Source organism: Lynx canadensis, chromosome B4, assembly GCF_007474595.2.
Source record: "Lynx canadensis isolate LIC74 chromosome B4, mLynCan4.pri.v2, whole genome shotgun sequence".
Taxonomy (NCBI): domain Eukaryota; kingdom Metazoa; phylum Chordata; class Mammalia; order Carnivora; family Felidae; genus Lynx; species Lynx canadensis.
Genome location: NC_044309.1, coordinates 77,254,558 through 77,280,800, shown reverse-complemented (window position 1 = coordinate 77,280,800; position 26,243 = coordinate 77,254,558). Strand labels below are relative to the sequence as shown.

General features: G+C 45.6%; 2 protein-coding genes across 6 annotated transcripts in view; both read left to right on the top strand.

The window, feature by feature from the left end:
- Nucleotides 1-1,535, top strand: part of TFCP2 (transcription factor CP2) — a 46,600-nt gene extending 45,065 nt beyond the window's left edge. The window contains 2 exon segments of the mRNA XM_030322612.1: nucleotides 118-169; nucleotides 584-1,535. Of these exon segments, the coding sequence (XP_030178472.1) occupies nucleotides 118-169; nucleotides 584-621 (90 nt within the window). The 3' untranslated portion in view covers nucleotides 622-1,535.
- A 7,736-nt stretch (nucleotides 1,536-9,271) lies between these two features.
- On the top strand, nucleotides 9,272-25,763 carry CSRNP2 (cysteine and serine rich nuclear protein 2). Of its 5 annotated transcripts, none has more exons than XM_030322603.1 (5): nucleotides 9,272-9,515; nucleotides 14,305-14,541; nucleotides 16,498-16,757; nucleotides 20,258-20,554; nucleotides 22,344-25,763. In XM_030322603.1, the coding sequence occupies exons 2-5, from the start codon at nucleotides 14,391-14,393 to the stop codon at nucleotides 23,265-23,267; spliced, it is 1,632 nt and encodes a 543-aa protein (XP_030178463.1). In that variant the 5' UTR covers nucleotides 9,272-9,515; nucleotides 14,305-14,390; the 3' UTR covers nucleotides 23,268-25,763. The 5 variants fall into 5 exon arrangements, with proteins under 5 accessions (XP_030178463.1, XP_030178461.1, XP_030178464.1 ...); XM_030322601.1 differs by having other exon boundaries at nucleotides 13,411-14,541; XM_030322604.1 differs by lacking the exon at nucleotides 9,272-9,515 and adding an exon at nucleotides 9,523-9,624.
- The last annotated feature ends 480 nt before the right edge of the window (nucleotides 25,764-26,243 follow it).

The following is a 26,243-nucleotide window of genomic DNA, read 5'->3' as shown; positions in this document are numbered from 1 at the left end:
AAAGCAAAACAAAGAATTATTTTCCCTTAAATCTAACCTAATAAAAAGCCATATGGTCTAAATAAATGCAGCAAACCCAAGTTTTTAATAATTAGCAAATTTTCTTGCTTTCCTCAGATGATACAGAACTTTCAGGAGGAAGCCTGTTTTATTCTGGACACAATGAAAGGTAATAAAATAGTAAGCAGCTGCCTCTCTCTAAGGAGTTTAAGAGCTTTGTTCATGGTTTACTCCTTTGAGGAGAGAGGGAAGGTATCGACCACCATATCTGAAGTAGAAAAAGCGATGTCCTTAGAGATTGGCAAGAAGCCAGTTCATACAAAAGGAACCATCGCTAAGAGTGTGAGTGACGACTCTGCCCTTCTCTTCCACCTTCCATGGACAAATGAGATTGAGGCATGCTGTTTTCATAATGCATATTTATTGTAAATAGTTTGTGATAATTAACGAGTATGCTGCCCTTTGTCCTGCTGTTTTTTTTTTCTCCCTTCTCAAAAGAGCCTTAGTGTATCTTTTTTTCTCCTGCTGTGTTTTAAAGGTGACTAAAGATTCTTCTCTCTCTCTCTCTCTTTTTTTTTTACAGCAGAAACCAATGATAGCTATCATATCATACTGAAGTAGGTGCGGGGCATTCCATCCTCAGTGGCTGCTGCTTCCTTCACCTCTTGGAAGCTTCCCCCCTGAAGGGAGTCACTCGCTAATGGAGATTTGAAGGTCTGCAGGAGCCTGACCCATCTGACTGTGTGTGGGGGAGTCCAGGCCGTGGAGGCAGAACCCCAGCCATCTGTCGGCCCAAGCTCTTGTGGCACACACAGATTATTGCCCAACACCCATTTCTGCAGCTGTTTCTTAGTTAAAATTTATGGACTCTGTTGTCGTTGAATATCATTAGAAACTCCACACCATTTAGGGTGTCTGTAGGGCATAATGATGATGAGAGTTGTGTGATGTTTCATGGAAAGATGTTAAATTTTGTGATACGGAGCCATGTAATTTTTTTCTAATATAAAAGTGAACATCTATATTCCTAAGACTGGATCCTCAGTCTCTTTGCATCATACATGCTGGCTTTTGCCACAGTTGGCCCCTGAAAACCTCACCGACGAGGGGAAGTACAAAGATAGAATCGAACTTTTCTTTTGGTTGCTCTGTACTGCCAAGACTAATAGTTTTAGCTAACATTTACTGAGCATTTACTTGTGCCTGTTAGTGTGATAAAATCTTTAAGTGGATTACTTTGTTTAAATCCTCTCTGATAGACCTACCTGAAGTAGATAATAATGATCCCTAATTGAAGCTGAGGAAGTGGAGCCAGTAGAGGGGCTAAAGAGCTTGCTGAGTGACGGGCAGCTCGCCAGGAGTGTCGCCGAAATCCAAACCCAGGCAACCCGGCTCCTTTTAACCGCCAGCCATTCCTGCCACCCTTGCCATACCCTGTGTTTGCCGCTGTTTCTGACCGTGGCTCTTCTGCTGGATAGGACATAACACCGATTGAGAACTGAGGAAATCAACCACTGAAGGGGACAAACCACACCTAAATAATGCTGAACAAATCAAGACCTACAAAAAATGAGAACACAGGTGCTTTTTAAGCATCATCACTTATCAGATTCACAGACATTGAGATGGTGAAAAGGAGGGGTCATCTGTAACTCCCCAAATTCACTGTTCTTGAATGAGCTTCTCAAACTATTTATTAATGAGTTTGGCTAACCCCTGCTTTCTGTTTTCCCCTCTCTGCATCTTTTCTTGGTAGAGAAAGTTCTTTTATTCCTGTAGTGTTCTTTTATAGAAACTTTATAAGAAATTCATTCCGATCCCATCCCATATATTTTTGTTCTTCTTAAAGCGTGTGAGCGTGTGTGTGTGTGTGCGCGCACGCGCGTGTGTGCTGTGCATGTGTGTGCATACATGTGTGAGGCTGTGGGTCTTAATTTTTTCACATGTAGAGTTTTATCCCTTTACACATTATGTTGAGATGAAAAAAGATAATGTTCAAAGATTCTGTAATGGATTTGGATCTGTGCGTGTGTGTGTTTTTAAAGCATTTGATAAAGTTTAAATGTTTTTATACAGAGAATTTTGTTCATTAAAATCAACCTGCAATATGGTCTGATTTCTTTTGGTTTTAAACAAATTGAAAGCTTTGAAACTGGAAAATGAGGTCAAGTGACTTTTTAAAACTGGCCTGTGCAACAACTTGACATTGGACCAAAATATTTTTTTAGTGGAATTACCAGATGTCCCTGTTTCAGGGGGACATTTCTGGTTGTGTTATGTTCCTGGGACTGTTCTTTGTTTCAGAGAAGTCCATTCCCTCCTCAGCAGGCTGCTAGTATTTTTGTTTTTTGGTTGTTTTCTGTTCTTTTTGAGAGAGAGAGAGAGAGAGAGAGAGAGAGAGAGAGAGAGAGTGTGTGTGTGTGTGTGTGTGTATGTGTGTGTGTGAGAGAGAGTGAGTGGGAGAGGGGCAGAGAGAGGAAGAGAGAATCCCAAGCAAGATCCACACTGTCAGCACAGAGCCCAACGTGGGACTCGAACCCATGAACCCTGAGATCATGACCTGAGCTGAAAGGAATCAAGAGTCAGATGCTCAACTGACTGAGCCACCCAGGCACCCCGTTTGGTGGTGGTGGTGTTTTTTATTCTGTCTGAATATTAGGCTGGAGACTTGGACTAGATGACCTTGAAAGGTCCCTTCTAAATCTGTGAATCTTCTTTACTGCAAATGATATATAGGATTCTCTTAATGTATTTACTACAAATTACAGTTACTGATTTACTTAGCGTTAGAGTTTTTTAGAGTAGTCTTCATATTTATTATAGAAATGAAATTTTTTTTTGAGAAATGGGTTTATATAGGTTTGCAATCAGAGATCCTTGAATTAACCAGAAAATTGCTTAGGCTTTCTTTAGCTCCAAAAAGTATTTATAGTGCCAATACTATATCATTGGTAAGACATGGTATAGTGCTAGGATGTTGTGATTATTCAACTTGCTTTTATGAATCACATCTGTTTACTATTGATCCTTTCAATTAAATGAAAAATCTAAACTAGCTTTTATTATGAAAATAATACACAAAATGATAAATTCAAACAATAAAGAGGCATATAATTTTTTCTGCTTACCTCCTGGTCCCACTCTAAGGAGGTAATCCTTACAAAAAGTACTCCCCAGTCCTCCCTCCCTTTCTCCCTCTCATTCTCTCTCCCCCACTCCCCACACAAATACACACATGGGCTCATGTTACACTAATGGTATGCAATTTGCTTTTTGTATTGAACATATCTTGAACATCTTTCTATCATTAGAATTTATAATTCTGCATCATTCTGTTTTAAAAATAGCCATTCCCTATGGATGTTGTTTAGGTTAAGTCCATTTGAACATGCATCTTCGTAAGTTTTCTGCATGTACCTCTATGATATATTCCCAGAAGTAAAATTTACTGGATTTTATCTTTTGAATAATGTGACAGTTAATACATGAACTGCAGTAGATGGTTTAATGTTTTTATTCAAGTGAGGGTATTTGAGGAGAATGGTTAGATTTTAGGCCCTCCTGAGAAGTGGAGTAGCATCCTATTTGATTTAGCATTGTGTGAACTGTTCCCTTGAAGTGTAATAGGTTCTGTCTACAAGGATCAGCTGTATAAAGACTTGATAGTTAACAGGGAGTTGTTGGGAGATAAAAGGCGGGGGGCAGGGGGAGCCATTGCCCTTCTCCAAGGATTAAGGACTAGTCACTACATTTTTTTTTTTAATTTTTTTAACGTTTATTTATCATTGAGAGACAGAGAGACACAGAGCATGAGCAGGGGAGGGGTAGACAGAGGGAGAGACACAGAATCCGAAGCAGGCTCCAGGCTCTGAGCCATCAGCCCAGAGCCTGATGCGGGGCTCGAACTCGCAGACCGCGAGATCGTGACCTGAGCCGAAGTCGGATGCTTAACCGACTGAGCCACCCAGGCGCCCCAAGGACTAGTCACTACATAAATACAGCTACTAAATAAGATTGCCCAATATTATGGCCTAATAAGAATGTTTACATAAATTATTTATTCAGGAAGCTATTTAAATGGGGAGGGGAAATGGAGATGGTCCTAATATCTGGAAAGAGATTACACTACAACCAACACAAGACAACCAGAGTCAGAGACGTGAGAAAGTGAGGTCCACACAAGGGGGCAGACATTCTGATGCCTGGACATCAGGCACAGGTAGGCACTGGGTATGTTGTGAAAGGTAGAGCGTGATCTCACCACTGGGTCGAATGAGCATGGGGAAGCTTGGTGAGTAAAGAAGCCTTGGCAAAATAGAACTAGTCATTTCTTGTATTTTCCTGTTTTAATATACTTGTTTAATGTTTGTTTATTTTGAGAGAGATCGCACATGAGCAGGGGACGGGCAGAGAGAGGGAGTGAGAATCCCAAGCAGGCTCTGTGCTGTCAGCTCAGAGCACAATGTGGGGCTTGATCTCATGAACCGTGAGATCTTGCAGACACTTAACCGTACAGAGCAACCCCGTTGTTTTGAATTTATGCCTAATGGAGGAGTGTTCTGAAAACCGTTTGTATCCCCAAATATTTATTCTCAGCGGGTCTTTTGTGTAGCGTTGCTGCAGAGATTTGGGCCGTCTTGTAAACTACTGTGAAGTGAATGAAGGTTCGGCATTGGGTTTTGAAAGTAATACAAATTTGGGGTGCACATATTGAACTCAAGACTGAGCTTACCCCTCTTCACTGTAGCTTTTTTTTCTTTTGTCCATTACCTAACAATTTCAGATAGCATGATTAGAGAGCTGAAGTTGACCTGTTTTATTATCTTACTGAATTGTTCGACTTCCTTGGTCATGGGTGGTTCCTCTACAGGAATTTGATCTGTTGTGTGGCCTCTATTGGTCTGTTATGAGAACTCCAATCTCAACAGAAATGGCACAAATGCCCCACCTAGCTGCATCATTTGTATACTAATTCACACAGTACCTTCCATCATTCTTCTATTTCTCCTAAAAATGATCTCTTTTCTCAGTTGCACTCTTCCTAAAGCTAGAATATTTATTTTTAGTTTGTGATTCAATTTGTTTTGTCATACAAGCTCCAAGGCTTAAATGGGGAAGAATTTACTACCACTGCAAAATGGAATGAACTGGAGAAAAAATGCCCTATGTGACATAAGATTAATGCCATAAGCGTCTGTTTTTTTTCTGTACCGTTAATATTTTATTTCTTTTATTGCTTCATTTAATGACCTTGTATTTTACTTTGACCTTAAACATCTGTCTATTTCCACTTCTTCCTCTTTTTCTTCATCTTTCCTTTTCACTTCTAGATCTCCTCTGTGTTGTTCCTTATGTACAGGGGTCTACTGAACAAATTGCACCTAAGTCTAGCATTTACATTCTCAAAATCAGAGGTTTAAAGTTCTATCGGAATTAAATTTTTCAGTTGGATTAATGTGAACTAGAAGGAAACTTGCTATTTAATTTCTTTTAACGTTTACTTATTTTTGAGAGATACAGAGTGCAAGCAGGAGAGGGGCAGAGAGAGAGGGAGACCCAGAATCCGAAGCAGGCTCCAGGCTCCACTCTGTCAACACAGAGTCTGACGCAGGGCTCGAACTCACGAACCATGAGATCATGACCTGAGCCGAAGTTGGACGGAAACCTGCTATTTAAAAAATACTGTTGTATTTATATTATTGCACTGTTTTGTACTGTAGGGGTCTTGAAGGGCACGAGTTATAACCAGTTATCTCTCATGGAATCTATATTTTCATATATTTGCGTTAGATGAGGTAAACATTCCTCATTTTAATCGCTACAGATTCCTGTTTTCTTCGTGAATTCTAATGTCTGATTTTTCATTAATGTTTCCCTGCACATCTTTATAACTTTGCTCAGGCTTTCATTCACTTCCTTTAGGTTTGTTAAGCTTGCCCTCTCTAAACTCACTCCTGCACTCTACCCCGATTGTTTGCTTTTTTAAAGAGGATGTGTGTTGTGCACGTATACAGATCATTTTGTGTGTGTCCATTTTGAAATCTTCCTGAATCATACAGCTTTTTTGTTGTTTTATTGTTTTATTTTTTTATTTTTTTTAACGTTTTTATTTATTTTTGAGACAGAGAGAGACAGCATGAACAGGGTAGGGTTAGCGGGAGGGAGACACAGAATCTGAAACAGGCTCCAGGCTCTGAGCTGTCAGCACAGAGCCCGACGCGGGGCTCGAACTCATGGACCACAAGATCATGACCTGAGCCGAAGTCGGCCGCTTAACCGACTAAGCCACCCAGGCGCCCCGTTGTTTTATTGTTTTAAATTGCCATGGCACTTTCCCCCAGATTTGTGCATACTGATCTCTTTTTGTTATTATACTGATTACTTAGTATTTACTTACTGTACTGAACTCTTTCTACAATTAGTCACAAAGAGGTACCTGCCTTTCTAGATCTGGATTATAATTAAATGTAAATTAGTAAAGTAATGTTAACTTTAGGGCTAAATCTACAGGTTAACTCTTTTTCTCTAAGAAGCTTAGCACTTAGTATCCTCAGACCTATTAATTTTCAACCCACCTGGAGAATGTATTTTTCTTTTGGTGGTAAAGAATAGTTGATACAATGTATACTTTGGTGTCAGATAAGGCTGTTCAAATCTTAGGTCTTGCTTTTCCTGGATGTGACCTTGAACAAAATACTCTCTTAAACCTCCACCTTCTCATCTTAAAAAGGATATAATACTTAATTCATAGGATTGTTGGGAGATTAAAAAAGGATAAGGAGTATAAAAGTTTTACTTTGTATCTAGTACACATTTCCAATTTCTCAATAAACTTAGGATACTACTGATTACAAGATCACCTCTACATGTAGACATAACGGGCAAGACAGATAGGTAAACACTGCCCAGGACGGCCAATCTGACCTTTGGTTTTTATCTGCAGCTGCTGTTGCTGATTGTATATCTTCCTGTTTTGCTTTGACCTTTTTGCCCCCCCAAACGAACCACCCATTTGTGATTTGTGCCTTCTGAGCTGGTTCATACGTATGTTGCAGTGTGGTTTGGAACAAAGCAGTAATGCTTAGAATTAGACATTGAATGCTATTAGCATTTCTTTTCACTTTTCTTTGTAGTTTCTATTCTGCATTTGAGCGTCCTGGTCACCATTTGCCCTCCATAGGCCCTGCTTAGGTGGGAGCAACAATTGCAATTCTGGGTGAACTGGCACCATTGTAGCAACTTCTCTAGCGATTCTATCGAGACAATGAAATGTGATAAGTAAGTGACTCTATGATAACTTATCATAGAGTTGTGATGTTTGTAACAGGTTCAGATGATCTTCTGACTGACATAGAGCTTATTGCCAAGTTGAATTCTGTTATCTTTTCAAAGGCTGTGCTAACTTTGGCTTGGCTGACTCCTGATTTGGTATCATAAATCTACAAATCATGGGCATTGAGGCTGATGGTACCCTGATGAATTTCCATGATTCAAACTGTGGATGTTTAGGCACATGAGACACTTTTTTAGCCTATCCAACATGGCCTTATGGCTGTTATTTTGTAACTTTGCATTCACTGGCTCTACAGAGTGGTCTGGGGCTTTCTCCTGTTACCTGTGTGTCCAGGAAAGACAGAATCATGAACATGTACATAGCACTGACTGCATTGTAAACATTTATACTATATTAACTATTTAATCTCCACAAAACCCTCTAAGATACATACTGTTCGCCCCATTTTGCAGATACAGAAGCTAAGGCAAGAGAAGTTACTGTACCTTGCCAAGGGTCATACCACTACTGAGTGGAGGAGTTGGGCTTGTATCTAGGCAGCCTGGCTCTAGATCACATGTTATACCTAAATTTCAGCAGATAGGGAGCCGATCAGTGCATGGTACACTAAAGACTGCTTTTTTGTGATCTGCCCTTTCATCTTGCACTGTTGTTTCCTAGCCTCATGGAGCCTCTGATGTCACCAAGGTGAGAGGACTGGAATTTTTGGCATTTTGTCCAAACCAGCCAACTTCTCAGTTCTAAGACTGAGATGGCTTGGTAACCATCTGGCTCCATAGTTCTTGGTTGCAGTGAAGACTGCCCTAGGCTATAGAACCAGTCTCACCTGAGTTTAAATCCTGCCATAAATATCCAATAAATATGCAGTAAATATCTAGTGAGTTCCTAAATGTCAACTACCAGGCTTTGTACTGAGTGCTCAGGATACAGTAAACAAAGCAATTCCTTGCTCTCATGGAATTTAGTCAAGTGAGAGAAGGACTGAAAAATATACATCAGGAGGTGAATGCTAAGAAGAAATACAAGTCAAGGGGATAGAGACTAAGCATCATTTTTTTCTTAGTGGTTAAGCAAAGCCTGATATGGGGACATTTGCGCAAATATTAAGTGGAGGAATATGTATGTGGCTTGCTAACGAACATGTTTTAAGGAAAAGGCCCTGAGCTGAGAGCATGACTGTTGAAGGAACTGCAAGGACACCAGTGGTCCAGGGTAGTGAAAGCAGAGTACAGGAGGGGAAACATAGAAGGAAACAAGATGACAGGATGGAGGGGAGGCTGGTAGGAAGAGAGGATGTTATCTATATCTTGTACGGCCTTAGAAGTCAAAGAGACATACATAACGTCTATTCTGAGTGAGATCGGAAACCAGAGTGTCCGTGGCAAATGACATATAACTTGACTTCTGGGTTTTCGTTTTCCCCATCTTAAAAATGAATTGCAAAGTTGTGAAGATCAGAGACCATGTAGAAATACTTTTGACATAAAACACTTAAATCAACCAGTCAATACGTATTGCAGTACTCAATACATTGCATTTTCTTCTCCATACCTTGGGTAGGCTGCAGCATGTCATGCTGCTTAAGACTAAGCTCCCATGAGTGCGCATAAGGGGGATTATGTCCTTTAGGCATAGGAGAGTGGTCCTGGAGAAAGAAAAAGCGGAGCTTTAGATGGAGATTCGTTTAGTCATTGAAGATCTGTAGCTGAGGTTGTCCCTCTTCCTGTTTAAAAGGCTGCAGCGGCGCCCAACTCGCTCTCCCAGGGTCCACTGCAGCAGAGACACCGCCTCCAAAGCCTGTTTGCCGGCGACTTTCGGCTCTGTGCCTGTCGCCGCCTTCAACTCCCGGCATGCCGCGGGCGTGGGGCCGACACGTAGACTCCATTTCCCAGCATGCCCCGGGGCTCGGTCAGGACGTGCCGGCGCCTATAAGAGCCAGAGCGCTGCGGCCGGAGCCTATTGTTAGCCGGAGCCGGGGCGGTTCTGGGCGTCTGCTACCGGGGGCGCCTGAGTTTGCTGGAGCCGCCCGCCCTCCGCCGCCTGCCGGCCGACCTGCCCACCCGCCCTCCCTCCCAGCCCTGCCGCCCTGGGAACTCCCCGACCGTCGCCGCGGGCCCGGGACTCGCTATCTCCTCTCTCCTTCCCACCCGGGCTAGGGCGGCGGCGGCGGCAGCGGGGGCGGCAGAGACCATCACGGGAGGAGGCAGCTGCGGCGGGGCCGGTAATGGGCCTGGGGGTGCGGGGCGGAGGGTGCCGCCTCGTCCTTTCTCGGGATCGGCCCTCGGGCGGCTGTGGAGGAGTGGTCAACCCAGAGCTGCGCGGATGGAGGGGTCAGAAATGAGGGAGGCTCGGACGGGAGCGGTCGGGGGGCGGGGAGCCAGGGCGCCGCTGGGAAGGGAAAGAGTCGGGAGAGGCGTGGGAGCTAGGGGCACGGAGGACGCGGGCCCGAACTGCGGGGGCAGCTCGGGGGAGACCGATGGGCGGCTTGGAAGCTGGCAGGATTGCGGATGAGGGTTGAGTTCGGAATGGAGTGGAGATGATGTAGGATGGAGGGAAGTGAAGGAAGGGGAGGGCGAATAGAGGAAAATGTGGGAGGAGTGGTTGGGAATTTGTGAGTAGCAGGCAGGAAGGGATGAGGAAGGCTGGGCAGGGGCTGCAGACGATTGGAATGAGCGGGAAGGTTAGCAGGAATCAGAGAAATGGGTTGGGAGCTGAAGGGTTCAGCAGGGGTGTCCATTAAAGGGAACTGATGCCTTGACATGCCCTTTCAGCTCAGGTTCCCGATGTCTCCCATTTTTCTGGCGTTGTGGGGGAAAACGAAAGCATCACTTGCCCTGGTTGCTAGCTCGATCGTTTTTTCACAGGCCCAAACACGCAGCTGACTGCCATCCATCCCTTTTAGTGCCATGGTCTTGATTTATTTTTTTTTTTGAAGGGGTTAGAGTGGCAGCGTGACACGCAAACCGTTCTTCAATATGAAATGTTGGAAGTTATCCCCGAGAGACACAGTGTCCTCTTGTCCTGCAGTTTTCAGTTTAAGGGAAACCCATAGTTGATTCACATTTTCATTTTCTTCACTGACTTTACATCTTGCGAATTTCCAAAGCCAGGAGGATGTTGGTGTGTGCCAGAGTTATCAATGACTGGATATCCTTGAGGGTTAGTGGCTCCTGCAGCATCACGTTCCTCATCTCCCACAAAGATCTTGTGTCCTCCATACGATGGTAGTTTAGACATGGAAAGCCAAATCCTAACCTTGTGTCAGTGAATGGGGGCGGGGGGGGGGGGAGGGAGGGGTGGAGGGACGCTTCCTTAAAATACCTAGTTTAAACAGTATGTTTGCACTTAAGCACTTTATATGTTCATAATCCTGGTAATCACAAGGACACATGGATCCAAGGAATTGATAGTATTTGAGAATCAGCTGCAATATCTTGTAAAAGGAGAAACAGGTCGGTCGTCTTATTCAGGTTTATCCTAACAATTAGCAGCAAGCCTTCCTTCCTCTAACCCAGCTATGGAAGATAACCCTGACGATCTTACCAGAGATTTTTGTCTCTTGACCTTTAGTAGAAGGTTGGGTTCCAGTGGAGTGGGGAGGCTTTCTCCCATGAGATATGCCTTGTCTCGTCATTTTATACTCATTTAAGAGAGAGGCCTTTGTTACCTAAATTGGCGAATACACTCTGAACCCACAAAATTATTTCTGGACAGTCCCTCTTTTGCTAGTCTCACATAAGCTGTTTTGGTTTTGGGGGGAGTGATAGGAATCCTACAGACATGAAAAGGCTTAGATCTAGTACTAAAATGCACATATGCTGTAGATCTTTATTTGGTGCTAGCCTAATATCTTCTATATACTCTGGATATGAGTTATTTCATATACCTTTGAGAAATACTCAGACACACTTGAGAAAAGACCATAAGGCAGAAGTATGTAGCCAGAAACTATCAGTTGACCTTTCATTTCACTGTCATTAAAAAGCTTTTATAGAGGTTTGCATTGTTTTCTCCAAAAGCATTTGTTGTTTGAGTTGGTCATTTTGACAGTTAACTGTCAGTTATGACCTGCATTTCCAGTCTCACCTTCATTATTTCTGTCTGTGTTTAAGTGCTTGGAGTGTAACTTACAAGTGTTTCTCTTATACACAGGCATTGATCCTTTGCCAATGAATGGTTGAGAGAGGTGGGCATGACTGATTTCTAATTGTGGTTTGAAAAGAGGTTGATTTGATGAACTGGAAAGTGTGGAACCTATTCTAGTTGCTTCTGTTGCAAAGAAAGGTCTCTTCAGGCCACTGTGGGAAGTGGATGGGAGGTTTGTTCTTGATGCCCAGGGAGTATCTTTGCCTGACAAGTCAAGTTCACAACCAGAGTTGGGTAAGGAAGGCTGGGTTGAAATTTAAATTTCTATTGGTTGTCAGGACAGAGTTGATGGATTTTGTGTGTATGTATATGTATATGTATATATATGTGTGTGTGTATATACATGTATTTGTATATATAAATATATGTATAAAATGGAGTGAAAAAGTGACGCAAACAGATCCTGGGTAGCGTTAGGAGAGCTAAATCAGTACGCACATTATTTACACATAGAGCCGTAGGTTCAGATTATTCTCCGGCGTTTTAAGGAAAATATCTTTCTCCTAGGTTTCACATCCTTTCTTTCTTTTTTTCCCCCCCTCTTTCTTACCTGCCTTTTACGATTGCCCAGAAGCCACTCCTCCAGAAGTGGAAGTGGGGAAGACCTAGAAAAAGGGGCGAAGGAGAATGAACAAGTAGCCAGCAGTCCTCGCTGCACCAGAGGAAGTGTTACCCCTGAGGGCAGCTGGGTTAAGACAGCGAGAATTTTAATAATAAAGATGATTTTGGACCAAACCCAAACTCATGCAGGGCATAAAGAGAAATATTCAGAGGGAGCCCACAATACTGGAAGCAAAGGGACACTGGAGGAAAGACCAGGAGCGCACAGTTTGCTTCCGGTCAGAGATCCCCTCATGCTTCCGGGCTGAGGAAAAGGCCACCTTCCCAGTAGCAACACTAAAGATACCAGTTAAAACTGAAGCTGGACTGAGGCCCTTTCTCAAAAGAGCAGACTTTCAGCTCAGTCTGAGTTTTTATATGGTTGATAAGATTTTTAAGTGGGGAAGAAAAAACTCGGTTCAGTGGTCAATGGTATTCTTTCTCTCTCTCTTTTTTTTAAACATCACCCACATAAATTCTCAGTCGGAAAGATTACCTCCCAATGTCGAATGCAAGGAAGAAATTTGTTAGTTAATAGGTATCTTTAAACCCAGCTGAAATCTTAACCCATTAAAGAGTCCTTGGCGCTCTCCATTCTTAATATGTGCGAGGAACGTGACCTCTGATGGTAAGATCAGTAGCCCGAAGAACAGAATCGATACTTTGGGCTCCTTTTTGAATTTCATTACAATTTTTATCAAGCACTTGGTTATTTTTTTTTTTCCTCCTGGCCAAGTGTATTTCAGGAATGTGCTTGTCTAGACCTATGATGGCTGAGGTTTCCTAGGTACATCTTGTGACTTGAATACAGAATTTTGATGAGATCTGCATAGAGAGATCAGGAAATCTCTTCGCTAAAGTACTCATTAGGTCTGGTTGACTAAGTAGAGCTGATCTAGGAGCAGGCAAATTGCTTCTGAGAGACTCAGTCCAGAAAAACAGCTCTGTAGCAGACAGCTTTTGACACCACAGTATATTCTGGGTAGCTGCTCTGCAGTAATGCAGCCCTGTCTTTCTGGGCAGTGTTGTTATTCCTGCTGCATAATTAGCAACTAGTGAGATCATAGTCTGGGGAGATTCTGGCATTACTGAGGCAAAGCAGGGAGGCTTCGTATCGTCACATGTGGCTCCGGCTCTGACAGCATTTCTGTTTCGAGCAGATTCATATTCTTGGGAACTTAGGTCCAAAGATGGAGAAGGAGAGAGATCTGTACCTGGGAAATGGACTATCCCTCGTGTGGCACGTTGAAAACACTGCCTGCCGTATTGACTTTACCAGAGTCAATTGTCACTTCTCTTGCTATTTGTTTTCCCCTCGCTGGTTTCTTTACAGGGGGCTAAGATTGTAAAGCTAAGTTTTCCTCGCACAGGGGATGATGACAGACCGGCCGAGCCCTATTTTATGGAGCTATATGAGATCGGAAAAGCTTCTGGGTTTCGAAGGCAGTGCAGATTCTAATCTTCAGTCCATTCTTTACAACCACATTTGATCTTTGTAGGAGGCCGGTGAGAATCTTCACCCTTGTGAAGATCTAGGTAAAGTGTTTCCCTGGCTTCTGATATACTGTGAAATTTGGGGCTGAGAGCAGTGTTTCCCAATGTGTGATCCAAGGCTCATTTGCCCCCTGAGATTCTTCCATAATCGGGTGTGTGGAACACTGCACTAGCTGTGGGCTCTCACGCTTCACCGTGCTCGTTGGCATAGTCAAGGCCTTCAAGCTATCCTCTCATAGCGCTTTTCTAAACTGTTTGGACACGGCAGTCCTATTTCCACGTAAGGCTATTAATATCCATGGAACTAGTTTATTTAATATACACACTTTGGGAAATGCCAGGCCAAATTTTCCCTAGGAGAAATAATTGGCTCTCGTTTAGGTTTAGGCACAGCCTAATTCTGCCTTTGATCCCCAGTCCCTCCTCCTGGCCCCTTGGGAGAGCTCTCCCGTGTGAGCACAAGAGCAGCTACCGTTATCCCCGGGCTAGTGAAACCCAGAGCCCAGCTGGCGTGGAACCAAAGGCCTTCACTCTGCTGGGAAGGGTGCTGCTGTACTCATCTCATTATTCTAAGGGTGACTGGGACTGAAGGGAAACATAAGTAGGAGAATGTTGGCCAGAATAGGTAGAGAAATGACCTAGTCGCAAGAGACCAGACATCAGTGCTAGCTCAGGGACTTTCTTTCTTCATTTGGAGAGCCGCATGTATAGACTTGGGAGGGAGGTCTGTCTCAGGACAGGAGTGCTGATTCCTCTTTTCCCCTGGGCAGAATCCTAATGCGCCCGGCTAACTGGTGGTGAGCAGGGGCTTTGGGGCCAACGCCGAGGGCTCCCCAAGGAAACCCCTTTGAAACCAATGGATGCATTCACGGGCTCGGGTCTCAAGAGGAAGTTTGATGATGTGGATGTGGGCTCATCAGTTTCCAACTCCGATGATGAGATCTCCAGCAGTGACAGTGCTGACAGCTGTGACAGTCTCAATCCTCCTACAACTGCCAGCTTCACGCGTGAGTGAGCCCCTCTACCCCCCACCTGCACCCACAGCCCCCCAAGCATCAGAGCCCATTGCAGTCCTTGCAACTGCTTCTTCTGTCCAGCTTGGGGATTTTCCTTTAACCATAATCTTCCTACTCTTAGCCCAACCTCGCTCTTTGGAGGACTTCACTGCTCTAATATCATAGACTTAGGTCTGACTTCCTCTAGCTGATTTTCCTTATGCCATGTTTTACAGGTTCCCAGGAACCTATGGGCTGAGTTAAATTGAAGAAGTCCAGGATACTACCCTTGCCCACCCGAGTTCCACACAATTGTAGCACTAGTAGGACATAAATGCTTACTGCCTGGACAACTGGGGAAACTCCAGATTTCTTCTTTTTTTTTTTTTTTTTTAATTGTTTAAAATGTTTGTTTTTGAGAGAGAGAGAGAGAGACAGAGTGTGAGTGGGGGAGGGGCAGAGAGAGAGGGAGACACAGAATCTGAAACAGGATACAGGCTCTGAGCTGTCAGCACAGAGCCCGATGTGGGACTTGAACCCACAGACCGTGAGATCATGACCTGAGCCGAAATCGGCCGCTTAACTAACTGAGCCACCCAAGCATCCCCACATTTCTTAATTCTTACAGCTCAATTAATTTCTTGGAAAGAACTTCCACATAAGAGCGGGAGAGGGACAGAGGAAGAGGGAGAGAGAGAATCCTAAGCAGGCTCCATGCCTAGTGCAGAGTCCCACGCTGGGCTCGATCTCACAACCATCTGGTCATGACCTGAGCAGAAATCAAGAGTCCAACACTTAACTGACTGGGCCACTCAGGTGCCCCAGAACTTCTGATTCTGTAGATCAGAGGATGCCTATGGACCAAATCTGGCCCGCTGCCTGTTTTTGTAAATAAAGTTTTATTGGAATACAGCCACACACGTTGTAATTGATGTCATGCTACAGTGGCAGAGTTGAGTAGTTGCAGCAGAGTTGCAAAGGCTAAAGTATTTACTATCTGGCCCTTTAAAGAAATACAGCATCCTCTGCTATAGATTATACACACTGTCCAATAGAATTTTCTCTTATGATAGAAACGGTCTAGGGGTACTAGGTGTCTCAGTCAGTTGAGTGTCTGACTCTTGATTTTGGCTCAGGTCATGATCCTGGCATTGTGGGATCCAGCCCCATGTTGGGCTCCATGTTGAGTGTGGAGCCTGCTTGGGATTCTCTCTCTCCCTCTGCCCCTCTCCCCCACTTACACTCTCTCTTTCTTAAAAAAAAAAAAAAAGGGGGCGCCTGGGTGGCGCAGTCGGTTAAGCGTCCGACTTCAGCCAGGTCACGATCTCGCGGTCTGTGAGTTCGAGCCCCGCGTCGGGCTCTGAGCTGATGGCTCAGAGCCTGGAGCCTGTTTCCGATTCTGTGTCTCCCGCTCTCTCTGCCCCTCCCCCGTTCATGCTCTGTCTCTCTCTGTCCCAAAAATAAATAAACGTTGAAAAAAATTAAAAAAAAAAAAATTAAAAAAAAAAAAAGTTTTACATCTGCACTGTCCAGTATGATAGCCATCAGCCGTACGTAGCTGTGAGCACTTGAAATGTGATTAGTGTAATTGAAGAGCTGAATTTTAAATTTTATTTTGAGTAACTGAAATTTAAATCGCCACAGGTGGTTACTTGCTGCCATACTGACTGAAGCTATATAGATTGTTACATCCTGAAAAGATGGCCTAGATGTCCTCTTCCCAGCTGATGTCCAAAATTAGATGTTGTGGTCATCTGTGTGGGTAAAGTCAGTCTGGAGGCAGTGGTTCGGACCAGCTGATGTTCAAGGCCCCTCCCAACTGTGCATTTATGATGTGACGATCAGAAGTTTCCCAAGGTTCAGAGAGCACTTTGGACAACAGTTGAGAGCCTAGTTGAATGAGAAAGAACGAGACCGCCAGGCAGGCCGTTCCTGGGTTAGTAACACTGCTCTGTGCTCCCTTCTCAGCCACATCCATCCTCAAGCGGCAGAAGCAGCTGCGGAGGAAGAATGTGCGCTTTGACCAGGTGACCGTTTACTACTTTGCCCGACGCCAAGGCTTCACAAGTGTGCCCAGCCAGGGTGGGAGCTCTCTGGGCATGGCCCAGCGCCATAACTCCGTGCGCAGCTACACGCTCTGTGAGTTTGCTCAGGAGCAGGAGGTGAACCATCGGGAGATTCTTCGTGAACACCTAAAGGAGGAGAAGCTCCATGCCAAGAAGATGAAGGTGCCTAAGGGGTCTGGGATCTGGTATTTAACCGCGTTCCGAGATAAAATGGAAAACCATCTGGGTCTCTGGATTCTTTATTTATTTGTTTTAAATTTGCTGCCCTCGGCACGTAGAAATTCCAGATCTTTTTAACGAGACATCCCAGATTTGGAATCCGATCTCAGTCTGAGACACCATTGTTCTGGTCTCTGGCGGGGAGTCTACACAGGGTAGCAAAATGGCTGCCCTAGAATTCCCTACCCTCAGCAGATTTTTAAAAAGTTTAAAATGTGAATATCTACAAACATTCGAGTCTGCCACCCTTGGAATCTGAGGAAGCACAGTGTTTCAGTTTCTTGTCAAATGATCGTCTGTTGTCCCAATGCCCAGAACGGGTTTTAGATCCTTTACGTTCTCTGATAGGACCCTGCTGTTTCTGTAACCCCCGTCACCTTGAGGTGATAGTCTTTTATGTGTAAATGACAGTGTAGCCAAATAGTTCTTTCACTGTGGATGGTCCTGGGCCTGCCGCTGAGGCCACGCCAGCTCTCGCAGTGTAGGAGAGCAGCGCTGGAAGAAGACCCGTCTCTCGCAGGATGGCTCTTCACAGCTACCCGTTTGCTTTCAGCACTGCCTGGCACTCCACAGCCGTGGTTTCCACCAGGCCGCAAAAAGGTCCCCCCGAGTTCCTAGTTCCAAACTTGGAGAACACTGCTTCTGGCCCGGCCAGGTTTCTTGTGGGCCCAAAGCCTGCTGACCCATATTAAGACAGGTGGCTGCGTTATTTCCAGGGCTGCGGGTGACCCCCTGATGAGCCACACCAGATTGTGGTGTGGTCGGAGAACTGACGGCAGGGGATGTGGACTAATGATATCCCTTTCCCCCTGTGAGAGCCGTGTCTCCTTCCCTCAGTCTACTCCCAAAGCCTCACACCTGTTTTTCTAACTGGAATGACATTGAGGCGTCCCTTTCTTGTGTCTGAGGAATTCTGTCACTGACCCTATCACCTTCCTGCTGCTATAGCAACGGCTGGGGAAATAAACACTGTTCTCATCGTTTGCGACGAAGGCTTTCTTCCCTTTCCGTAGAAGAAACCCGTCTCCTAAATCCGGTAGAGGCATAGCCTGTCACAGCAGGATTCCATCCTGTTCTGTGGCCCCCCCCTTGCAGGATGTCTAGGGACAGAGCTCAGCAAACTCCAGGCTGGCAGAGGATTCCTCCTTATTAGCAGACTTCGCGAACAGCAGCACTGGTGGCAGCTGATACATCTTTCTGTGTCAAGAGAAAACCCTGCCTTTGCCCTCCCCAGGTCCAGTTTGCTCTTAGAAAGTTTTCCTATCTTTATTTAGCGCTCTACAGGGGAGACTGTTGATCTCAAAGATACATCTTTTGCATGGCCCATGTGCCATCTGATATTTTTTCCTTTTAGGCTGCCAACAAAAACAAAAAAACTGCTGGTGCTCTGTAGCTTTGATTATATATAATTTTTCTAATATTTTCATTAAAAAATTTTAAATTTACTTTGAGAGTGCACGCACACGCGTGCACACACATACACACACACACACACACACGTGGGGAAGGGGCAGAGAGAGAGGCCCAAGCAGCCTCCATGAAGTCGGTGCACAGAGCCCGACATGGGGCTGGAACCCATGAAACCATCAGATCATGACTTCAGCCAAAGTCAGATGCTCAACCAACTGAGCCACCCAGGTGCCCCAGTTATTTTTCTTTTTAATTTTGGCCTTTCATTCCTTTGGACTGCCTTATTATGGGTAGTATGAATTGGGAATCTAACATTTTTTTTTTTTTTCCCCAAAAGAATATCCAGTTGTCCCAATACCATTTAATGCCAGAGGACTCTTCTCACTTGATTTGAAATGCCACCTCTATCGTGTTACATCCGTACATTTGTGTGGGTTTCTTTCTATTGCATCTCTAGCTTCTTTCCCTTGAGAGGACAGCGAGAGGGAGGGTGAGGAGGAGGCCATGAGGAGGAAGCCATCCCCAGTGAAATAGGCAGGGGCAATCCCAAGGTCTGCAGAAAGGCCCCTCATCGTTGGTCTGCCTGCTACAGAAATAACAGACCAGGAAACCCCCAGAAGCACCACTGTATTTGTCTCCTCTGTCCCACCTTCCCACAAACAAACACAACAGGTGTGGAGCTTATTAGCCAGGCCTATTGCATCACGTCCCCCAGGAGCTGTTCCTTTACCAGCACCAATCTGTGGCTGTCTGATGAAGTAAGCCAACCCCTCCAGTAGCTTGGCTCTCATCCTGCTAGTAGCTTCCAGAGCTCTGGAGATGATGAGGTCTCATTTTCTTCACTCGAATTCTCTAGTGAGTTTTCAAAACTCATTCAGCCAGCTTGTCTTCACACTGTCCTTCCACTAAGACTCCCTTTTCTGGCTGGCTATCCTTCTTAGCCCAGAGAACCCAGATTTCTGCCTGTAGATGGTACCTTAGTGCTATATTAGCCACCCTGCCTCACATACTGCTTTTCTTTGAAATCAAATAAAAAAGTATCAGGAGAAAGAATATGTTCTAGACTGTGGGCCGGAAGTGAGAGCTTTCTTTGGTAGCCATTAACAACTTGCTCCTTTTTTTTCCTCCTCCCAATGAAATGAAGCTCTTCTGTATATGTAGATCGTTGTTGACACTGTGAAGATTTAGGCTCATTGACAAAGACCCGGTGGCCTTGTACTACACTTGAGTGTAGTCTTCCTCCCAGAATGTGGTTTTGGGTCCTTTGGGGGTACATATTGAAGGGTGTTTTGCAACGTTCTCTATCCATCCAAGGAATATCTAGCCATTGATAGACCTTCTCCTCCCTGTGTTAGAAGGCAAGTTAGCTAAAGTTAAGGGACACAAGTCTGGGAATGGAGAATATATTCGTGGAAGAATATTATCTTCTAGGAGGGAGGATGAGACACAGGTTTTGAGAAACTTTGATCTACCAAGGTGATACCCGGTGTCGACAGGAAGGTGTTAGAACTACAGAGCTACATAAGGCTTCCTGCCTTCCTGCTCTAGGTTTATTCTCTTAAACTATCCAATATGGTAGCCGCTAGCCACACATGGCTATTTTTTTTTTTAAACTTTATTTTTGGGGGAGAGATAAGAGGCACAAGTGGGGGAGGGGCAGAGAGAAGGAGAGCGAAAATCCCAAGCAAGCTCCCCACCATCGACGCAGAGCTCAGCGCGGGGCTTGAACTCGTGCACTGTGAGATCATGACCTGAGCCGAGACCAAGAGTCGGCCGCTTAACCGACCGTGCCACCCAGGTGCCCCATGTGGCTCTTTATACTACACTCGATTAAAGTGAAATGAAATGAAAACGTTCAGCTTCTCATTTGCACTAGCCGCATTTCCAGTGCTCAGTAGCCACACGTGCTATGAGCAGCATGGCCATTTCCATCGTCGCACCAGGTTCAGTTGGACTGTGCTGCTCTAGACACCCACTGTGAGGAGGTGCCTGCAAATACTCGAGGCTAACCTGTCCTCCCTGTCTCCTGGCAGCTGACCAAGAATGGGACGGTGGAGTCGGTGGAGGCTGACGGCCTGACCCTGGATGATGTTTCAGATGAAGATATTGACGTGGAAAACGTGGAGGTGGATGATTACTTCTTCCTGCAGCCCCTGCCCACCAAGCGGCGCCGAGCCTTGCTGAGGGCTTCGGGGGTCCACCGCATCGATGCCGAAGAGAAACAGGAGCTTAGAGCCATCCGCCTGTCACGGGAAGAGTGTGGTTGTGACTGTCGCCTGTACTGTGACCCAGAAGCCTGTGCCTGTAGTCAGGCTGGGATTAAATGCCAGGTGAGTCCAAGTCGGCCTGAGAGAGCATATCTACTCTAGAGTCTGGGGGACGTGATGCGGGTACCCATGAACACGGGAGGCCGCCCGTCACCCGTGGGTGGATTCCCTGTGAGTGTGGACACTCCATAGCTCCATAACCCTCCTCCACCAAGGAGAAAACCAAGCACGGCAGGATTCCTAGGCTATGGAGATAGCAGTTACCTTTTCTGTGTTTCTCACCTCAGAGGTGATGAAGAGGCAGCTGTCCGCAAATGGGGGAACAGGGAACAGGGGTTAGTAAGTTTACCATTAGTAGCTATTCCTTAAATATTGATTTCCGTGAGATAAAAGGAAGCAGAGAGCTGAGTTAGTCCTTTAGATTTTATCTTCACTCACAGGACCTCTACCCCAATTTTGTAAAACTCAAAGTAATTCTTGGATCCTGTAATTTAGGATCAAACTTGGCCTGGCAGAGGTTAAGTCCAGGATCTTAAGTTCAGGATCTTTTTTTTTTTTTTTTTTAGTTTCTAAAGTTAAAAAAAATTATTTATTTTGAGAGAGACAACAAGTGAGATAGGGGGACAGGATCCAAAGCAGGCTCTGTGCTGACAGCCAAGAGCCCCACGTGGGGTTTGAACTCAAGAACTGTGAGATCATGAAGTCAGACACTTAACCAACTGAGCCATCCAGGCACCCCTTAGGTCCAGGATCTTAAAAGATAGAAGACCTCATTCCCCACCTGGCCTTCCGACAAGGGACAGGTTAGAAGGCCTAGCCCAACTGAAAAGAGTAGTACCATCCCAGAGGATGAAATCTACCTGGAACTTGTAGGATGTGGGTGCTGAGTCCTTCTGGTTGAATGGATCCTAACCAACCTTTTGTTTCTTAATTTTAGGCAGGTAATAGCTCTAGCTGATCTGGCCAAATACTGCTTTTCAGACTGAAGTCCCTAATATATCATTCTGTTTTACAGTCCTGAGAATAGTCCTAAGAATTGGACTGTTCTTAAGACTGGAATGGAGAGTTCTAGAAGTTGATATCATAGGAAGACATTGTGTGTTTGTACGTATTTGCTGATGTTATTTTATTTTTGGTGGGGGGGGGGTTGCTTTTTTCCCTTTTGGGATCCAATAAGGAGGTAGAGTAGATCCCCTTTCCACATATTCCTGGTCTATAACTGTTTCAGAACTAAACTGGCCAACCATCAGGGAAAAATGAAGTAGGCAGTGAAAAGCTGGCCATTATTTTGCTGGAACTGTCATGATAGCACCTTAGCAAACTAAGGCACTTTCGCTAGTTTCCCTGGAATGTATCGATTGCTTTGGACCAGCTAGATCTACTTCCTTCCCCACGCCTGTCGTTGCAGAAGGCACTAGGCTTGGGCCCCAGCCTTTGTCTTCTCGACACACCAGGTAAGTTCTGGGAAAGTCTGAGGCACAAAAATTTCTTCCACTCTGAGAACTGTCAGCATGAGAGGTGGTCTCAGGACTTTTTAACTGGAAAGGCCCTTTGACGTGATTTTTGGCTACACTTTATTTGGAAGAGGAAACAAAGCCTTGGAGAGATACAGGACCTTCCCGAGGTCACAACTGCTAACTAATGGCTGTGCTGGAATCAGAACGCGAGTGGTCTGAAAACTACCACCTCATGCTCTTAGGTCACCACATTGCACGTTACGCTTTGAATTAGTTGTTCCTCTTGTAAGAAGACCTCAAATCCCAGCTGCCCGTGTTTGCCAGCTGACGTCTCCTATCTCCGTTATTAAATCTGCTGGCCTCATCTTCCCTCAACCTCCTTGTCCCCTCCTCAGGTGGATCGCATGTCCTTTCCGTGCGGTTGTTCCCGGGATGGCTGCGGGAACATGGCGGGGCGCATTGAATTTAATCCGATCCGGGTCCGGACTCATTACCTCCACACCATCATGAAGCTGGAGCTGGAGAGCAAGCGGCAGGTGAGCCGCCCGCCAGCCCCGGACGAGGGGCCCTCACCCGCCGCCGGTTGCAGCCTGACGGGAGCCCAGGGCTCCGAGACACAGGACTTCCAGGAGTTCATTGCCGAGAACGAGACGGCGGTCATGCACCTGCAGAGTGCAGAGGAACTGGAGCGGCTCAAGGCAGAGGAAGACTCCAGCGGCTCTAGCGCCAGCCTGGACTCCAGCATCGAGAGCCTGGGCGTGTGCATCCTGGAGGAGCCGCTGGCCGTGCCCGAAGAGCTGTGCCCGGGCCTCACAGCCCCCATCCTCATCCAGGCTCAGCTGCCCCCGGGCTCCTCCGTCCTGTGTTTCGCCGAGAACTCAGACCACCCGGCCGCCTCGGCAGTGAACAGCCCGTCCTACTTGAACGGTGGGCCCCTGGTCTACTATCAGGTGGAGCAGAGGCCAGTCCTGGGGGTGAAAGGAGAGCCTAGTGCAGAAGAAGTCCCGCCTTCTTTCCCCAAGGAGAAGGATCTGAACGTCTTCTCTCTCCCGGTTACCTCACTGGTGGCTTGTAGCCCCACAGACCCAGCTGCCCTGTGTAAGTCAGAAGTGGGGAAAGCGTCCACCCTAGAGGCGCTAGTGCCCGAAGGCTGTAACCCTGACGAGCCTGAGAGCGAAGACTTCCGCCCCTCTTGGTCCCCCTCAAGCCTCCCCTTCCGCACGGACCATGAAGAGGGCCGTGCGGTGGAGAAAACCTCACAGCGGAGTGAGGACAGGCCCCCCGAAGATTCTTCCCTAGAACTCCCTCTGGCAGTGTGAGCCGGGGATGGAGGTTCTGCCTCTGACCCATTCTCTATTTATTCCCTTATTTTATCTAACACCGTTTCAAAACAAAACTGTAGAAGCAGCTGCTACGCCCATGTTATTTTATTGGGGTCTTGGGGGGATGGGTGGGAAAGAATCGTTTGTACGAGTATTTTTTAAAGGGTAAACAGAACCAAGGAGACCGGTCCCAGCTGGATGTGGGGAGAGTCTTGGGGCAGAGGAGGCCGCACAGTGCTGAATACTGAGCTTTCTGGGCCGTTGGAACAAAGAACGAGGATCTCACAGGAGAAGCTGGGTAATTCGAGCAGCTATTCTTTATGTAGGGACCAGAACGCAATAATTTGAACAGCGTGGCAAAGCTCCCTTCTCGTTTCCCGAGCTCCAGGTGGGGAAGAAGCTCAAGTTTTCTCATCGGTCACCCTGATACCCCACTTTGGTGCATAACGCAGTTGGAGTACCATCTGGCCAGATCTAGAGAGGAACGGGTAGAAGGGTCTCTGCTTCTGTAGAAAACCTCCAGAATTTAGAAAAACTTAACCTGCCTTCCCTGGCCCCCCGTTTGGTAAATAAGTTAATATTTGACACGTTTGGTGTCCTCCGACCTGTTCCCCACACTGGGGATTCCTGGTCTGTAACTTGAATTCTTTCTTTCACATGTTCTTAGGTACTAGAGTTAAACTTGCCTATTTGTCTCCCCCACCCCCTTTCTTTTTCCCTTGAAGAAAAAGCTAGATTGGCTGGGGATGTGGCCTAAAGAGCCTGAGGCTTGTGCCTGTGTAATGCCGGCTCCGTCAGGCAGCTTCAGGCCGGGGCTCACACGTCCCACAGGAGGCATATGTGGAGCATTGCCTGTGTCCGAAAGAGGCAGCAGGAAAAGGCTGCTGTCTGCAAAGAAGTGGACTTGATCTGTGCCATGCTTGCTTTTTCACCCAGGTTCCCCCCGCCCCGCTCTGGGAGGTTTGAGCTTTAAAGGAATGCAGGACGTGGCAGTCTAAAGTCACCAACTAGTTTTTGTCCTTTTCTTTCTGTACTGCCCTTGTGGTCCTTGGATATACAGGGTTAAGAGAGTTTTGCTATTCCAGTCCCCCCGCCCTGACAACTGCAAATGTTTATTGGATCCCTCCAACTTGATACATAAAAATTGGAAGCCAAACGAATTCTTAATTGCTACACACAGCTCCCAGGTTCCAAAGAGTTCAAGTTCTGACTGTTACTTTTGAGATCTATAGAGTGGGACTCAAATTCGGGTCTTACCTCCATGGGGGGACACGGTTCCCGTTCTTCTTATGTCCAGCTCATGTTCTAGGATGCGCTCTGCTAAACACCGCTGAATTCTTATTAGTTCTCTTTGCGTCCATTTTAAAATGGAGTCAGTAGGGAGCAAAAAACACTCTCCACTAGCATCCTTTACATCACACTTCACTTCTCGTATGGTTTATTGACCAAGAAAGAACAAGTGGAAAACTGTTTGCTTTTGGTGGGGAGAGAACTCTTCCTACTTACCTTGATCACAAAGCCTTTTCTTGTGGGACGTGAACGCACTCTTTATGTATGTCACAGCAACATTTCACCTAGAAAATCTCTAAACTGAGCCTGTGAGGCCTTGTACTTAAACGGATACGTCTTTTAACCCAGTCTGCCTCTCCAGTTCATTCCTGGTTTTGCTTGGTTTTACATTTGGAGGGGAGTTCTTCAGTACAAGACCTTGTCCCTCCCCATCCTCTAGCCTCACAAGAGAGTCTTAAGCACCCGAGATGTAGACACTATCCCAAGCCAAGCCACACTCCCCCATGATCGGCCATCCCCTTGAATAGAAGGCTGAAGCTTAAACTGCAAACTTTCTTCCTGAAAGCTTATATTGGGAGGGGAGCGTGGGCTCTAAACATTCCCTCCTTAGGAAGGCTCCAGCCTCACCTTTGGAAGTGGATTCCACCTGCTTGGTAAGAGACACTTTAGCCTTTGGGGTCAAGCCAAGAATTGGAATCTCATTATTAAACTCATTGCCAGCCCCCAAGAGATTTGATTTTTCTGAAAAACTAGTTTCTTAATCCAAGTCCGTCCCTCCAGGAACAACACTTCTGACTCCCGCCGATCCCAAGTTTTTAAATGCTGAAATATTAACACTGAGCATTAACTGTCTTGTTAAGCAAAGGGCCTTTTCTACAACCTAGTCCATCTCGTTTCTGGTGCTACCTGAGCCGGATACAGTCCTCGCTCATGGTTGCTAGAAAAGCTAAGCCTAGGCCTCTGATCACAGGACCGTACGGCTTCAGTCCCACTCAGTCTAGGCCTAGGCAAAAGAAATCTCTTAATACTGCAACTCTTAAGATTTTCCAGTTTCCTTTCTCATATACTGTACACAGGTAGTATTTTCAATGTGAATCCAAAGCTTGTCTGGTTCTCTGAAAACAATTTTTTTTTTTTTTTTTTTTTTTTTTTTTGCCTTTTAGGTCCTTTACATTGTGATAATGCTGTATTTAAAGAGAATATTTAAATGTAATATTAAAGAAATATTCAAAAGAATGGTGTGTTATTCTTTATCCTGGCAGGCCACAACTTAGTTACTTGTTAGACAAAGGGTGCTTCTCCAGCGTTGTATATAAAACCAATTAGGTCAGTTAGATATTAATGTTAACAACAGAAATGTTTTACGATAGAAAAAACAGAACATTCTCTTTGGAGCGTCAAGGACTTGACGTGCATCGTATGCCCTTATGCACCCAAGCTGGAGCACGCTTGATGCTCCCCTGTTGAAGCTTTTCCCTGTCTATAGTCCGTATCCTGGGGGCTCATCTGCTAATCCCGTTTTCTTTACAATCATATATATATAATCTTTACAGATTATGTATCTATAATATATATAAAATTCTCTGTTCCTGGTTATCGCGTTAATATTGAGCAGAGGATCGGTGTCAAATCCGTTCCCTCAGAACTTCCGTCCCATCAGAAGCTTCTATCCCAACCGACTAC

Bases quoted from the DNA above. Each gene is read 5' to 3' on its own strand.
- CSRNP2 (XM_030322603.1), top strand. From the start codon at position 14,391: ATGGATGCATTCACGGGCTCGGGTCTCAAGAGGAAGTTTGATGATGTG. The intron at 14,542-16,497 runs GTGAGTGAGCCC...CTCCCTTCTCAG, and splicing joins TACAACTGCCAGCTTCACGC to CCACATCCATCCTCAAGCGG. The intron at 20,555-22,343 runs GTGAGTCCAAGT...TCCCCTCCTCAG, and splicing joins AGGCTGGGATTAAATGCCAG to GTGGATCGCATGTCCTTTCC.